The sequence below is a fragment of the Nylanderia fulva genome, unplaced genomic scaffold (genome assembly GCF_048542155.1).
Source record: "Nylanderia fulva isolate GAGA-0341 unplaced genomic scaffold, ASM4854215v1 Scaffold18, whole genome shotgun sequence".
Lineage (NCBI taxonomy): Eukaryota > Metazoa > Arthropoda > Insecta > Hymenoptera > Formicidae > Nylanderia > Nylanderia fulva.
This window is the reverse complement of record NW_028190055.1, coordinates 2,915-18,714: the sequence shown is the minus strand read 5'-3', so window position 1 is coordinate 18,714 and position 15,800 is coordinate 2,915. Positions and strand designations below refer to the sequence as shown.

General features: G+C 34.3%; 3 protein-coding genes across 4 annotated transcripts in view; 2 read left to right on the top strand and 1 right to left on the bottom strand.

Moving 5' to 3' along the window:
* Positions 1-6,442, top strand: part of LOC114941561 (receptor-type guanylate cyclase Gyc76C) — a 75,318-nt gene extending 68,876 nt beyond the window's left edge. Inside the window, exons 8-20 of the mRNA XM_029316580.2 lie at positions 11-170; positions 413-570; positions 739-1,026; positions 1,137-1,397; positions 1,803-1,874; positions 1,961-2,129; positions 2,214-2,363; positions 2,463-2,802; positions 3,410-3,533; positions 3,616-3,714; positions 3,801-3,945; positions 4,076-4,332; positions 4,603-6,442. Coding sequence (XP_029172413.1) covers positions 11-170; positions 413-570; positions 739-1,026; positions 1,137-1,397; positions 1,803-1,874; positions 1,961-2,129; positions 2,214-2,363; positions 2,463-2,802; positions 3,410-3,533; positions 3,616-3,714; positions 3,801-3,945; positions 4,076-4,332; positions 4,603-5,478 — 3,099 coding nt within the window. The 3' untranslated portion in view covers positions 5,479-6,442. The remainder of the gene's footprint in view (positions 1-10; positions 171-412; positions 571-738; positions 1,027-1,136; positions 1,398-1,802; positions 1,875-1,960; positions 2,130-2,213; positions 2,364-2,462; positions 2,803-3,409; positions 3,534-3,615; positions 3,715-3,800; positions 3,946-4,075; positions 4,333-4,602) is intronic.
* Positions 6,443-6,462: 20 nt separating this feature from the next.
* Positions 6,463-7,740, bottom strand: ND-B14 (NADH dehydrogenase (ubiquinone) B14 subunit). The gene is made up of 3 exons (XM_029316582.2): positions 7,531-7,740; positions 7,131-7,246; positions 6,463-6,766 (listed from the first exon to the last, which is right to left on the bottom strand). Exons 1-3 carry the CDS (start codon positions 7,652-7,654, stop codon positions 6,638-6,640), a joined length of 369 nt encoding a protein of 122 aa, XP_029172415.1. The 5' UTR covers positions 7,655-7,740; the 3' UTR covers positions 6,463-6,637.
* Positions 7,651-12,446, top strand: RtcB (RtcB RNA ligase). 2 transcript variants are annotated; one of them, XR_003821668.2, is made up of 12 exons: positions 7,651-7,898; positions 8,217-8,316; positions 8,408-8,603; positions 8,715-8,845; positions 8,965-9,091; positions 9,167-9,273; positions 9,358-9,517; positions 9,672-9,847; positions 9,920-10,054; positions 10,177-10,341; positions 10,452-10,784; positions 12,140-12,446. XR_003821668.2 is itself a non-coding variant. In XM_029316581.2 (11 exons), exons 2-11 carry the CDS (start codon positions 8,221-8,223, stop codon positions 10,677-10,679), a joined length of 1,521 nt encoding a protein of 506 aa, XP_029172414.2. In that variant the 5' UTR covers positions 7,651-7,898; positions 8,217-8,220; the 3' UTR covers positions 10,680-11,062. The 2 variants fall into 2 exon arrangements, 1 of the variants encoding a protein (XP_029172414.2); XM_029316581.2 differs by lacking the exon at positions 12,140-12,446 and having other exon boundaries at positions 10,452-11,062.
* Positions 12,447-15,800: the final 3,354 nt, after the last annotated feature.

Here is a 15,800-nt window from a genome sequence, read left to right as displayed (position 1 = left end):
TTGGTTTCAGTACGTCTCCATTCACGCGGCCTATCTGTATGACTCTCTCAAGCTTTACGCGAGAGCCTTAGATCAGCTGATACGAGATCATCCGAATCAATCTGTCGAGGAGCTTGCTAAAAATGGCACTCTTATAGTCGAGACGATTATTAAAAATCGTACATATCAAAGTAAGTACGTATAGCATTAACGTCTAATAAATGTAATCTGTATATCGATAGGATATAATCTGGAGTGGGTCTTACAAACACTCGAGATCATCTAATGCTAGACATACCGATGTGATAATATAAATGGCAATAAAAATCTCGGAAGTGGATCGATATAATTGAATCTCTTTGATGCTTTTTTAAATAGACGAAAATTAATTATGTGTAAACATTGTCTTACGAAAGTCTTTCTTTTTTGCAAGGCGTGAGTGGGGCGACCATCAAGCTGGATAAATATGGAGATTCGGAGGGGAATTTTTCTGTTCTTGCTCTGAAAAAAAATCCATTCGATCGTCACAATTTCTCCTGCGACTATCAAATGTTGCCTGTGGGCCAGTTCCTGCAGCAGGGTGAAAATCTAGTGAGTGAGTTGTTTGTAGTATTTCGAGAAATATTTTTCACGGCAAATCAAGGGAGGGGTAGGGATAAAAACAGTAGTGTTGCGCATTTAAATCGTTGGATTATGAAAGTTGAACGCGCAACAAGATGAATATATATCGAATGTATATGATATTATTACATGATACAGGTGTATAAACCTTGGGGCGCTATGGAATGGCCTAGTAAAACTAAACCGGAAGCAGAACCTGGTTGCGGTTTTCTCAATGAACATTGTCCGCAAGACGACACACATCTCCGCAGTATTATCGCCGCTGCGGGGCTAGCCATCTTGCTATTCTGCGCTGCAGTAATCACTATGAGTATATACCGGAGATGGAAAATAGAACAGGAAATAGAGGGATTGCTTTGGAAAATTGATCCGAGTGAGATACACGGTTATCCTCATCTCGATAACATGGTGTCCTCCCCTAGTAAGGTGAGCAGATTATGATAAAATTATTTTGAAATAGACTTAACGAAGTGCTTCGTACGTGGATGCACTCTCGATGCACGAATATTAACAGTAAATTGACTTTTCGATTACAGTTAAGTTTAGTTAGTGCAATGTCCTATGAGTCGAGATGTGGCGGCCAAGTATTTGCGCAAACCGGGCATTACCACGGTGTAGTGGTGCGAATAAAGGAGTTGAAATTCTCGAAGAAAAAAGACATTTCACGGGACGTTATGAAGGAGATGCGCGTTCTCCGTGAAATTAGACATGGTAATCTCAACTCTTTCATCGGAGCGTGCGTGGAGCCGATGAGGATATTGTTAATTACTGACTATTGTGCCAAAGGAAGTCTTTATGTACGTTATAGCGTAATCACGGTGCCATTATACTTTTATTTATAGTACAGTGTATTATATGAAAGAACAATATTTAAGTTACATTCGCTTACATAGGTGTTTGCAGGGAGGGACAATAGGGACCATTTACCTTTCCTCGGGATCAATAAAAAAATTAAGCATTTGCTTTTCTTGTGAATAAACACTGGAATTTGTTTGCATATTTAATATAAAAAAAAAATAATAAAATAAAATTTTTTAAATTAAAAAAGAACAGTAATAAAAAACAAAAAAATTTTATTATTCCTATTCCTAGAAAAAATCCTGCGGACGCCCATGTTCAACTTCTAATAAATTTAAACAATAAGATGATAAAAGATATTTTAATATACTTATATTAAATATGTATATTATACGCTTTTTCAGGATATCATTGAAAACGAAGATATAAAATTAGATGATATGTTTATTGCATCGTTAGTTCACGATCTCATTAAGGTAAGTCCCCCTTAAAGCATAGGAAAAACCAAATTATAATAATGTAAGGTGATTTTACATGTGTCTTCTATTACTCTGTTAAATAGGGTATGCTGTATATTCACGAGTCATCTGTGCTAGTCTGTCATGGTAATCTAAAGTCTTCCAATTGTGTCGTGACTTCACGTTGGGTGCTCCAAGTCTGCGATTTTGGTCTTCATGATATGCGTCATTGCGCCGAATCTGACAGCATCGGTGAACATCAGTATTATCGAAGTATGCGAATATTTTTTATCTCACACGACACAAAGTAATCATGCATTTCTCGTTATTTAATCGAGTGGTTTCATCTCAATTCAGGCTTGTTTTGGAAAGCGCCCGAACTGCTAAGAAACCCGCATGCTTCGATTAGAGGCACTCAAGAAGGAGATATTTATTCTTTTGCCATTATTTTATACGAAATTCTCGGACGAAAGGGACCGTATGGAAATATAAATCTGGAACCGAAAGGTAATTATAATATAAAAAAATATTGCAAATGTGTCTATAACTAAAAAAATATTGTAAATGTGTCTATAACGAGTAAGATTATTTCAATAATTTTGGCAGAAATCATAGATCGAGTGAAAAAGTTCCCGGAAGATGGTGAACCACCATTTAGGCCTAACTTAAACATACTCTCCGAAACGAAAGCAAATTGCGCCGATTATGTCGTCGGTACTATTATGGATTGTTGGTCGGAAAGTCCGGAGCTTCGACCAGATTTCAAAATTATAAGAACAAGATTGAAGAAGATGAAAGCTGGATGGCATCGAAATATAATGGATCAAATGATGAATATGATGGAGAAATATGCAAGCAACCTCGAAGATCTAGTCACCGAGCGTACGGGACTTCTTTTGGACGAGAAAAAGAAAACTGAGGATCTACTTCATAGAATGTTACCTAAGTTAGTGAACTGATATATACTTCACCGAAATCTATATATGACTCAGGGTGTATACTTTCGGGAAAAATCCTTGAAAATCTGGTAATCTCAGGAAATTTCATTCAACCTTAAAAAATCAGAGAATTCTTATGAAATAGGAGCTTTTAGGATTCAAGAAATTTTTTTAAAAATTGTCCTTTTGTTAATTTTATTTTTATTTAGCACTTAAAAAACGTATGTTTAACATATCTTGACAATACCTAAGTTTTTATTAAAATTTTGTGATTTTTTTAAATTGACAATCTATTTTTAGTATTTTATGTAAATTATAAATTTCATAGAAAATTGTTCAATTTTTTAATAGATTATATATTTAAATAAATTTATATTCCTTATTTTATTTAATAAATAAATAAATAATACTTTAATCAATAATTAATAATTAATTTTAATACATTAGTATTCCTTGAGACGTTTATAATAAATTATTTTTTGTTTTATATATTTATTTTTATCAGGGAATTTTTTTTACAAAATTAGAGTAGACATCCTGATGACTATAAAATTTCCACGGAGAGAAAATTTGCGCAATATGTAAATTTACAAAAAAAAATATTGTTTATTTTAGGCCCGTTGCGAATTGTTTAACAAACGGTATTGGAGTAGAACCGGAAGCTTTTGATTTGGTTACAATATACTTCAGCGATATCGTCGGTTTCACGGCGATGTCGGCAGAAAGTACACCATTTCAGGTAATTTATTTTATCGTTTTTTAATTAATAAACTAAATATGATTGTTACTTATGTAATTAATAATTAATTATATATCAACAGGTTGTAAATTTTTTGAATGATCTGTATACATTGTTTGACCGTATAATCAGAGGATATGAAGTTTACAAGGTAGAAACGATCGGGGATGCTTACATGGTCGTAAGTAGCGTTCTTAAAATTAATAAATTAATTACAAGAAACAAAATCATTTCTGATCTTTATGATCGATCTTTTAAATCATTAAGGTTTCCGGTCTTCCAATCAGAAATGGAGATCAGCACGCTGGACAGATAGCATCGATGTCATTGGAATTACTTAACGCTGTCAAACATCACACAATACCTCACCGACCTCAAGAAACTCTCAAGCTACGTATTGGTATCCATACTGGTAAGAGATATTAAAGATAAATGTATACATGCATATATACGATATATATATATATATATATATATATATATATATATATATATATATAATCGATACATTAATTGATGAAAACACAAACATAAAATTATAGGTCCTGTAGTAGCGGGTGTTGTCGGTTTGACGATGCCTAGATATTGTTTATTCGGAGACACTGTTAATACAGCATCTCGCATGGAATCTACTGGAGAACCATTACGAATACATATCAGTAAGCAGTGTAAAGAAGCTCTAGATAAAATCGGAGGTTATCAAGTCGAGGAACGAGGCTTTGTTGAAATGAAAGGAAAAGGAACGGTGAAGACGTATTGGCTTACTGGAGCTACTGTGACGCACAGAAAAAATATAGAGGTTTGTAAATATTTGCAAAGTATATATAGAAGATAATATTTTACAAAAGTATAAAACTGTATAATAAAGATGTGTTGATAAATATAAATATGATCGTTTCTTAGTAAAACTCTTCAATTTTAATTTTATGTTAAATGTATATACAATTAATAAATTAAAAATATAATATTGTTACTTATTACATTCTTGAAGACTAATATTTCAACTTTATTTTTATCGTCCACTTCCTTGCGTTCTGTCTAAAAAAATTTGGTCTTTATGTCTCCATAGAACTTTAACGAGGACGAAAATCTTCCACCGCTATTCTGTAGACCACGAAGAAGTCCAAAATTAAATCCAGACTCACGATACGCGTCGCTATTAGATGGATTAGGTGCCGGAAGTCGCAGGCATTCAAGTGTACCGTATCCAATGGCTGATGATTCGTCTTCCCAGTGTGGTGGGTCTAGTCCAGTTCCACGACCATTACATATTCGCAAGCTCGAGAAATCCCCCTTGTCTCTAACTGAAAGCGTTTCGAAGACCACACTGGATAATATTTCAATTCAGGAGGAAAGTGTGCAGAGACATTTCAATATCAAATCGGTCGACGATCTGTTCATAAATGCTGGACCGAAATTTAGAAAAAATGCGCGTGCCTTGTCTACTATCGCATCTTCATCGTCGAGCGACTATCCATCTCAAACTGTCATACGCGAATCTCGTTCGTTGGACCCGATTCCCACTGATATATATAACAAACGTTTCGAATCGCCGAACTTTTGGAAGGAGAACGAATGCACAGAGACCGATTCGAAAGTGGATATTTCGGAGAAACTGCTGAACAATAATTATCCTAATGGTAATGTGATAATGATGCCTCACACCGATAATTCGCCAAATGAAGCAGATCCACTGTTAGACGGTGACGAAGATAGTGAAGGCAAGAGGGAAATACGGGAGAAGCGTTCGCGCTCGCTGGATCAAGTGGTATCTGCATCTAGCATGGACAGTGTACCTGATAAAAAGTCGTCCGCGCGAAAGTTATTAGAAATTCCACCTGTTTCAACCATCATTCAGATATTCAATGGTAATGGATTGCGGAACAGCAACCACTCTTTAAGGAGAGGAATAATGGGGCAAAACGAGCGCGAAAGTGTGGTTTAGTATATATACATTCGACAAATATATTATTTTTTTAATTACGACAAACTGGTACGGTAGCAAGGAATAAAATCATGTGTGAAACTTGTGCGCTACCAGATGCATAACTATGTGAAGCATATTACGTTTACGAGTCATAAGCATGATTTATTGTTGCCATCTTTTTTTTTCTTTTTTCTAGCTTAGATATGTGCAATTTATGTATATGAAAGTTACCGACATACGCATTGTATATTTTTATTATCTAGGTATTTTATAACTTGTGTACACTAAAACGCGTGCATCGAAGCGATGCAAAAAAAAAAAAAACCAACTTTTACATGATTTACAGGATCTCTCGCCTGTTCTTTTTTCTTTATTAAAATTTTTAATTTGAATGTTATGATGGAAACAATAAACTATTTTATAAAAATCATGACCAAAGTACACCACGGACACATTTAGATTGTTTTCGACTATTCATCTCGTTTAATAATATGAAAAAGGAATTAGGATGGCATCGTATATAATCGGTCAGAATGGTTTAAAGGCTTTTTGTTTCATAGGTAATTTTTATATTTCTATATAGTTTTGTATGAAAAAAAAGATAAGGCAAAAAAATTATTATTAAAATTATATAATAATGTAAATTTGTAAATTGCCTAATAAACGAAAAGTTTCTCAGCCGTTCCAATGTCGACTGTATATACACGCGCGTATAAATATGAAGCATGAATGTGTAAGAGACGTGTGTATATAATACATATAGCTTATATGTATATCTATAGTATCTTTAAGTCTATACTTGTTCATTAAAGGAAGCAAATTGTCCGTATGGCTGTGAGAAGTAAACTAGATTATACCTAAGGTGCTTAGTAATATATCATGTTGTCAAATGTATATAACTAAAAAAATAATATATCAATGTAAAAATAAAATGTAAATTAAAAGAATTATTACCTTCTATAAAAGTCAATTAAAAATTGAACTTCTCAAGTTATTAACAAATTTCCACTAATATACTGTTCATTTTTATTTCACAGATAATTATAACAGAATGTACATCTACCCCAAATCAGAGATGAAATTCTTATATATTTACATATTTTATATATACATAAATTATTACAATTATATATTTCTAGAATGCAATCATTAAGATTACGATTATTAATGGCAGAAATTAATCTTGGCCTCTAAGAAATTTTGACATGAAATCAGTTGGTTTCTTTTCCCATGTTTCCTTCCAATAATACATTACTTGTCCTTTAGGTTTCCAAACATTAGCTACTTCTTGCAATTCCATTTGACCCTATTGAGATAATTTTATATTTAATGTGACAAATAAAAAATTTAATCATCAGTACACAGATTGATCATTTTTGTATCGTATATGGTACATCATATCATATTCACTTTTTTAAATATATGATATAAAGTTACAGAAAAGTTTTCAATATAAAATATACATATCAATTATTATATATGAATAATTAATGTAATAAAATTACATATTTAATTTACAGGAAGTAGACTTAAAAATCAAGTGTGGTCAATTCATATAAAATGTCCTGTTAATTAGACAGCAAATATTAAAATCTTTAGACTTTGTTTTTGAAATATAAAATCACTGACATTTATTTGTCAACATTTTCATATTTGATTTATATTCTTACCCTTATAATAAGCCGATCTATGATTCTTAAATCAGTCACGTGAGCATGACGTTTGAACTCTTCACGTATCTTTTGCTTACAGTCTGCTTCATTCTTGGGAATATCATAACTTAGCACTGCAAAAAGCAAAAAGGGGTATAAAAAGGTAAAGTTCTAGAAACAAATATTGATAGAGAAATCTTTACACAAGAAATAAAAATAATTTACAAGAGATGACAAGTTACATCGTAAGACAATGATATAATATAATGCAATTATGCGCATGCATAAAATATTGTAAATGTTATTATTTAGATAAATAAATACAGATATTAAAATAAAATACCTATATAAATATCATATAGGTTAAGTATAAAAAGTAAGAGCCTACAACGTATAATTACATATACAAATTACATACACGACGTTGGCACCTGACGAATCCATGCTTTATACAATGTAAGCACTTTTCGACGTGCATCTTCTCTGTTTATAGATAAAATTGGTCTCACTTGGCGAGCAACAGCTGTAGCTTGATTAGCCATTTTTCTAAATTGATTGACTAACCTGGACCAACTTGAACTATAATCTTTATAATCGATATAGTAGGAATTCCACTAATTTTTGAACCAACACTAGATTAGGTAACATCTCAATCAGCTGTGTTGCTATCAAACTGCTTCGTCTCTGGTTGCAACACACTGTATATTATTGCACTTATACTCCGGCCTGTCAGGAAAACCGCTTGAATTTTTGTTGTACATTTGAGAAAGAATTATTCATTTAATTGTAAGTATCAACAATATAATATCAATATTATCAGAATATGTATTATTGTTTTATTCTGTGTATAAAATAATTTATTGTACATAAAGCACATTATTCTTTGCATTTTATACACAGTAAGTTTGAGAATAATTCTTTTTATATAAATATTGATACAACCTTTTTGTTTAATCAATATGTAATAAATTATGCCTTAAACATTTATAACTATATTTTATTTGAATGATATATCTGTGTATATCTTTTTTAAATATGTTGCCATAACTTTGCTTATGTCATCATATATATTATTTATATTTATATAGAATATTTTATTTACAGAAAGATGGTTGTGAGACAATATCAAGAGGAATTGAAATATTTGGAAAAAATAAACGAATGCTGTTGGAGAATTAAAAAAGGCTTTCAACCTAATATGAATGTAATTCTTTTTTTTATTGCATATCATGCAAAACATAATACAAATTATTCTTATATTAATTTTATCTCATACTAGCAAATTATAATTCAAGGTTGAAGGAGTGTTTTATGTGAATAATACATTGGAACGATTAATGTTTGATGAGCTGCGCAATGCCTGTCGACCAGGTGCAGTTGGAGGTTTCCTTCCTGGAATGAAACAGATCGCAAATGTAGCAGCTCTGCCTGGTATTGTATGGAGATCTGTTGGATTACCAGATGTACACTCTGGATATGGCTTTGCTATTGGTAGAGTATTATTTTACATTAAAGAATTTAGAATTTGAAGCAATTTGCAATTAATAATTGTACAATAATGATAATGTTAAATGAATATTATATCAATATTGTTGCATTTAGGTAATATGGCAGCATTTGACCTGGATGATCCAAAATCAATTGTATCTCCTGGTGGTGTTGGCTTTGATATAAACTGTGGTGTTCGTCTACTGCGAACAAATTTATACGAGAGAGATATTCTACCAGTAAAAGTAAATCTGATATTCTTTATTTGTAATTTATTTTAATTTTGTGCATTATAAACTAATAATGTAATATGTATACATACATATATATTTGCATGTATTAATATAAAAATATGGCCTTGTAGGAACAACTTGCGCAAAGCATGTTTGATCACATTCCGGTTGGTGTTGGATCTAAAGGAATTATACCAATGAATGCACGAGATTTAGAAGAGGCGTTAGAAATGGGAATGGATTGGTCTTTGAGGGAAGGTGAGAGAAAAAGTATTATGATGAAATAAAACAATACTAAACGAAATACTAAAAATTATGATATAAAACAATTAGGTTACATTTGGGCTGAAGATAAGGAACATTGCGAAGAATATGGAAGAATGCTGAATGCTGATCCATCAAAAGTATCAATGAGAGCTAAAAAACGTGGACTTCCTCAAGTATTTATTTTTTAATAGATACTTAAAATATTATTTTGTTGTATTGAATATGCATTCATATTTTACAATTACATTTTATGTCAGTTAGGTACATTAGGAGCTGGAAATCACTATGCGGAGATTCAAGTGGTTGATGAAATATACGATAAGTGGGCTGCATGTAAAATGGGTATTGAAGAAAAAGGACAAATTTGTGTTATGATTCACTCAGGAAGTAGAGGATTCGGTCATCAAGTTGCTACAGGTTGTTTTTTTAAATTTCTCTAATATAATTTGTTTCTAATTATATAAACTACACACATTTTTCGTTTTACATACAAATCACATAAAACACTTGACATTTAAAAATTATAGCAAAAATTGATATATTTCATAATAAAATAATTCTAATATTTCAGATGCACTTGTGCAAATGGAAAAAGCTATGAAACGTGATAAGATAGAAACCAATGATAGGCAGCTTGCATGTGCTCATATAAAATCTCAAGAAGGCCAAGATTATTTAAAAGCGATGGCAGCTGCTGCTAATTTTGCATGGGTTAACAGGAGTTCTATGACATTTCTTAGTCGACAGGTATGAAAAAGATATATATGAAAATATTATTTAATAAAGACTCTCGAGATAATATACAATATTTTTTAACAGGCATTTGCAAAACAATTCAATTCATCTCCTGATGATTTAGATATGCATGTTATTTATGACGTTTCTCACAATATCGCCAAAATAGAAGAACACATGGTTGATGGAAAACAGAAGACACTCTTAGTTCATAGAAAGGTATTTATATACAATTAAATAATGACTTAATTTTGATACAGATGCAACAATAATGTGTCATGTTAAAATATAACATGATACTTGTTTGTTACATACTTAATAAAGAAATATTCTGCTTGAAGGGATCAACAAGAGCATTTCCACCGCATCATCCTTTAATTCCTGTGGATTATCAATTGACTGGTCAACCAGTTTTAATTGGTGGTACTATGGGGACCTGTAGTTACGTTTTAACTGGTACAGAACAGGGTATGAAAGAAACATTTGGATCAACTTGTCATGGTGCTGTAAGTATATGATTTTATCAATTTTTTGCGTATTATTTTTATTCATCTAATTTTAAATTTACAAATAATTGCAAAAAAACTGTTCTTATCAAGAAAAAATATATACACAGGGTCGCGCTCTTTCAAGAGCAAAATCACGTAGAAACTTGGATTATAAACAAGTTCTCGAAAAATTGGAAGAATCAGGAATATCAATTCGAGTTGCTTCACCGAAATTAGTTATGGAAGAAGCGCCGGAATCCTACAAAAATGTAACAGACGTTGTTAATACTTGTCACGCAGCTGGAATCTCCAAAAAATGCATTAAACTCCGTCCGATTGCAGTCATTAAGGGATAATATATTTTGATTGCTCTTTGGTTGATAATGTATTGCTGATATGTTTGCCAAATGATATTTATAAAAGTTACGAGGGAAAATATCAGATAATCAATCTTACATTTGGTTTGTATGAGAATATTTGTATAAATTTTTTATATAAATTTTACAAATAATATTACCATAAGATACACTGCAGTTATGCAAACTTAGCAAAATTAATATCACATTTTTTTTTCTATGTGATGTAAGACTATAATAATACAAGAATAGAATATTATAAAGCTCGCAATATTTGTTTTTCTTTATAATGTCTAAACATGTGTTTGTCAATGTGTAAAAATTACAATTATTATAATATAATAATGTAAAATGTAAAATTTATTGATAAATATGCAAACATTCATGTCATTTTTAATTTAAGATTGTAAGTTTTTTATTTAAAAGTATAATTTAACTTGTAAGAATTATTTAGCATTATTTAATCTAAAATATATTACATTCCTAATTTTTATGGAAAATAAAATAATAATAATCATATAGAAAATAAAAGAAAAATTATTTAAAATTATGTCGCAACATAATAATAAATTATACATAATAATATAATAAATTAATAAATAAATAATAATAAATTAATAAAATAAAATAATAAATTAAAATTATGTCGCGACATATTTTGTATTATCGAAGGGATAGGGTTATTCTGTTAATATTTTTTATATTTTTAATCAGACTCTTTTATTTTTTGAAGAATTTGGATCGCTAACTGAGATAATTAACTTTGTCATTACTTTAGGATCACAATTTAGATATCTTAACTTAACATTAGGTCATGATATTTTACAATATATGTTTTATTATCGAAGGGAGAGCTATTCCGTTAATATTTTTTTATATTTTTAACCATGCTCTTTCATTTTTAGATAGTTTAAAAAGCTAATTGGGATATTTAATTTTTTATTACTTTATATAGGGTCCCTATTTAGATATCGCAATGTTAGGTCATGTTTTTTCAATATTTTTTATTATTGAGAGGAGGAGTATTTTGTTAATATTTTCGAATATTTTTCTCATCAATCACACAGTCTTTTTCATTATTTAAATAATTCAGATCGCCAATTGCAATAATTAACTTTGTCAATACTTAGTCATCATTTAGATTTCTTATCTTGACGTTGGGTCACGTGTTCTTTAAATATTTTTAATTATTGAAAAAAAGCTATTTTGTTAATACTTTTTCATATTTTTAATTAGGCTTTCCTTTTTTTAAAAAGTTCAAATTGCTAAATGCGATAATTATTTTTTTTGTTATTTTAGAGGTTATATGTAGATATCGTAACTATAAGTCACGTCTTTTTTTAATATTTTTTATTATTGAAGGGAGGGCTATTTTGTTAATATATTTTTATGCAAAGTATTTTATTTTTTTAAGAAGTTTAAATTGCTAATTGTGATAATGAATTATGTCCTTACTGTAGGGTTTACATTTAGATATTGTAAGGAATATACCCGGATCCGGCGGATATCGTCGAATTACGTCGTCGTCGTTGTCCACAGCTGATCATTGCGTGCGCACTCGAACAGGCGCAAGACAGGAGAGAAACAGGAGTGGGGCACCGATCGTCGACTGTGCTCCAAAAAGACCGGCGAAAAGGTGGGCACTCTCTGTCGAAAAGCGCGATATAACAGTTTTGTAAAATATACGTGCGGGAGTCTTTAGCAAATTGTTATAGTTTAGAGAATCTTTCGCAATAAAGTGACCTTGCATCTATTCTTTAATTTTAATTGAGTCGAGCCGAGTTACTTTATTTATTCGTACCATCCTTACATCTCGAAATACAAGTACCTATCCGAAGTAAATATAAATATATTTACTTCTTTTACAGTATACTAACTTGACGTATGGTTACGTGTTTTCTACTATTTTTTATTATTGAAGGAAAAGCTATCCTAAATTTTTTTTTTTTTTTTACGCTTTTTTTATTTATTAAAAAGTTTAAATTGCTAAATGCAATAATTAATTATTACGTTATTTTAGAGTTTCTATTTAGATTTCGTAAAGTTAAATTGTTTTTCTTCAATAAATTTATTATTGAGAAAAAAGCTAGTCTATTAATATATTTTTTTTTATATATTTTTAACGTCCTATTAACTTTTTAAGAACTTGGATCGCTAATTGCGATAATTAATTCTGTCATTACTTTAAAGTTAGCATGTAGATACTTTAAATGAACATAAGATCATGATTTTTATTTCAGTATATATTTAAGTATCAAAAAGAGGGCTATTCTGCTAATATCTTTTATATTTTTTACCAGGCTCTTTTACTTTTTGAAGAGTTTATATTGTTAAATGTGATAATTAATTTTGTAATTACTTTAGGGTCATTATTTATATATTGTAAATCGTGTACATTCGAGTCGTTTTTTCTAATATTTGTAACGGGGCTCCTTTCCCGACGCCACGGATCGGTTCGTCGGTGCCAGGATTCGGGAAGAGGGGGGGGGAGACTCAGGTTCGCAATAACCACGCCAATCGTTCTGGTAAAAACAGAGTTTATTGAAGCCGCCCTGCAAGAGTGGGCTTATTATCTAGTCTACGCGTACAGAGGAGAATCGCAGGAAGTGCGGACCGCGACCAACTTATACGGACGCGGACACGATTTATAACTAAGGAATACAAGTAATGCAACGGACGAAACGCGACCAAATCATACGGACGCGGGCACGACTTATAACTAAGGTTTACAAATAATAACGCGACGGACGAAACGCGACCAAATCATACGGACGCGGACACGACTTATAACTAGGGTTTACAAATGATAACGCGACGGACGAAATTTACCCAACGCGGCGTGGATACGAGCGCCCTGAAAAGGGCGAGCTCCGTAAACCGCCTTGGATTCGGGCGCCCTGAGAAGGGCGAGCTCCGCAAGATGTCGGTGGCTCTCGGAGGATCCGGCGACCGAGGAAACTCGGCCTTCCCGACGAGAACGCTCGTCGGCCGGGGTGATGTTCGGAGAGGATCCGGTGACCGAGGACGCTCGGCCTGCCCGACGAGAACGCTCGTCGACCGGGGTGATGTTCGGAGAGGATCCGGAGACCGAGAATGCTCGGCTTGCCCGACGAGAACGCTCGTCGACCGGGGTGCTGTTCGGAGAGGACCCGGTGACCGAGGACGCTCGGCCTACCCGACGAGAACGCTCGTCGGCCGGGGTGATGTTCGGAGAGGATCCGGTGACCGAGGACGCTCGGCCTGCCCGACGAGAACGCTCGTCGATCGGGGTGATGTTCGGAGAGGATCCGGAGACCGAGAATGCTCGGCCTGCCCGACGAGAACGCTCGTCGACCGGGGTGCTGTTCGGAGAGGATCCGGTGACCGAGGACACTCGGCCTAACCCGACGAGAACGCTCGTCGGTCGGGGTGATGTTCGGAGAGGATCCGGTGACCGAGGACGCTCGGCCTGCCCGACGAGAACGCTCGTCGGCCGGGGTGATGTTCGGCGAGGATCCGGAGACCGAGAATGCTCGGCCTGCCCGACAAGAACGCTCGTCGACCGGGGTGCTGTTCGGAGAGGATCCGGTGACCGAGGACGCTCGGCTTACGCGACGAGAACGCTCGTCGCCCGGGATGGTTAGGAGGTGAGGAGTGGTCCTTGAGTACGCTCAAGAGACCAGGACGGGACTGGTCTCGAAGTCTCGGCTGCGCCGCTTTATATACCCGTCGGTCAACCCCCTCCAACTAGCTTGGGGTGGGGCGGTCCGGTCGGGTGGGGCGAAAAGGCAAATTCCCACGTGTTCGATGTGTGGTGGCGCCGACAGGGGCCGTTTATATGAGCGCGGGCGGACGGTCGGCCTCGTGCTTGCGCGGCTTCTAGTGACGACACAACGGGTCGTCACATATTTTTTATAAAAAGGATGAATATTCTGTAAATTTTTTTTTAAATTTTGAACCAAGCTCTTAATTTTTTAATAATATAAATTGCAATTGCGATAACTAATTTTTTAATTATTGTAATGTTTAAATTAAGATATTGTAATGTTAAGTCAGTGTGTTTTTTAAAATATTTTTTATTATCGAAAAGAAGGCTACTTTGTTAATTTTTTAGATATTCTTAACTCGGGTCTTTTTTTTATAGATTTTAAATAGCTAATTTTACGTTCATTAATAAGATATTGTAATTTGAGATTAGATAATGATTCTTTAATGTTTTCTTATCAAAAAAAGATTTATTCTGTTAATACTTTTTATTTTTGAATAAGCTTTTTTTTTCTTTTTTTTTAATTTAAAACGTTAAATGTGATTATTAATTTATTATTTTAAGGTCTCTATTTAGTTTTTTTTTTTTTTTTTTAAGTCAGGAAATTTGCCTAAACCAAACTTCGCCGTCCTGACCCCTGAGGGAGGGTCAGGAGGCTTTGTGGTGGATTCCCGCCCGTAGTATCCCGAGGGACTATCGAGCGGGGGACCGACCTAAAACCTGACTGAAGCCCCTGGTCATATAGGTTATGTCCACCGCGGAACCGCGTGAGCATTACTTCACGGTGGACACCCGACCGGCGTCCTGAAGGTAGGACACATCCCCCGGAAGGATACTACAGGTATCCCCCCGGAGAGGACATCCCTTGCCCCGAAAGGGCATCGAGGGGAGCCGGGCTACTAGCTCCCCCCGGACTTCCCTGGGTCGACGTGCAATGAGAGCGGGGCCCCCACCCCTCTCTCTGCCAACCCGGTAAGTGAGGTGACCGCAGTCACCCACCCACACACACAAAAACGTCACAGGACGTTACAAAAAGACCAACAGTGCACTACACATGTACACAACCACAATGAGACGTAATAAGGGCCACAGGCCCAGCCCTCTAGGGGCCCACAATTAAGGCACATGGCCATCCACAATAAAGGTGGGAGAAGATGTAATTCCCACCTGCAACAAAAGACAACAAGAAACTAAGACGAACATAAACTTGGCGCGAGTGAAGAGGCCGCGGAGTCACCTCTCGGTAGCCTCCCCGGCACTCATTCACCCCCACCGCTACCTACTACATGGACCTGGCGGGGCAGGGAGACCACGGAGTCACCTTTCGGCATCCTCCCCGGAACCCCCCGCACCCACCGCTACAAACTACGACAAAT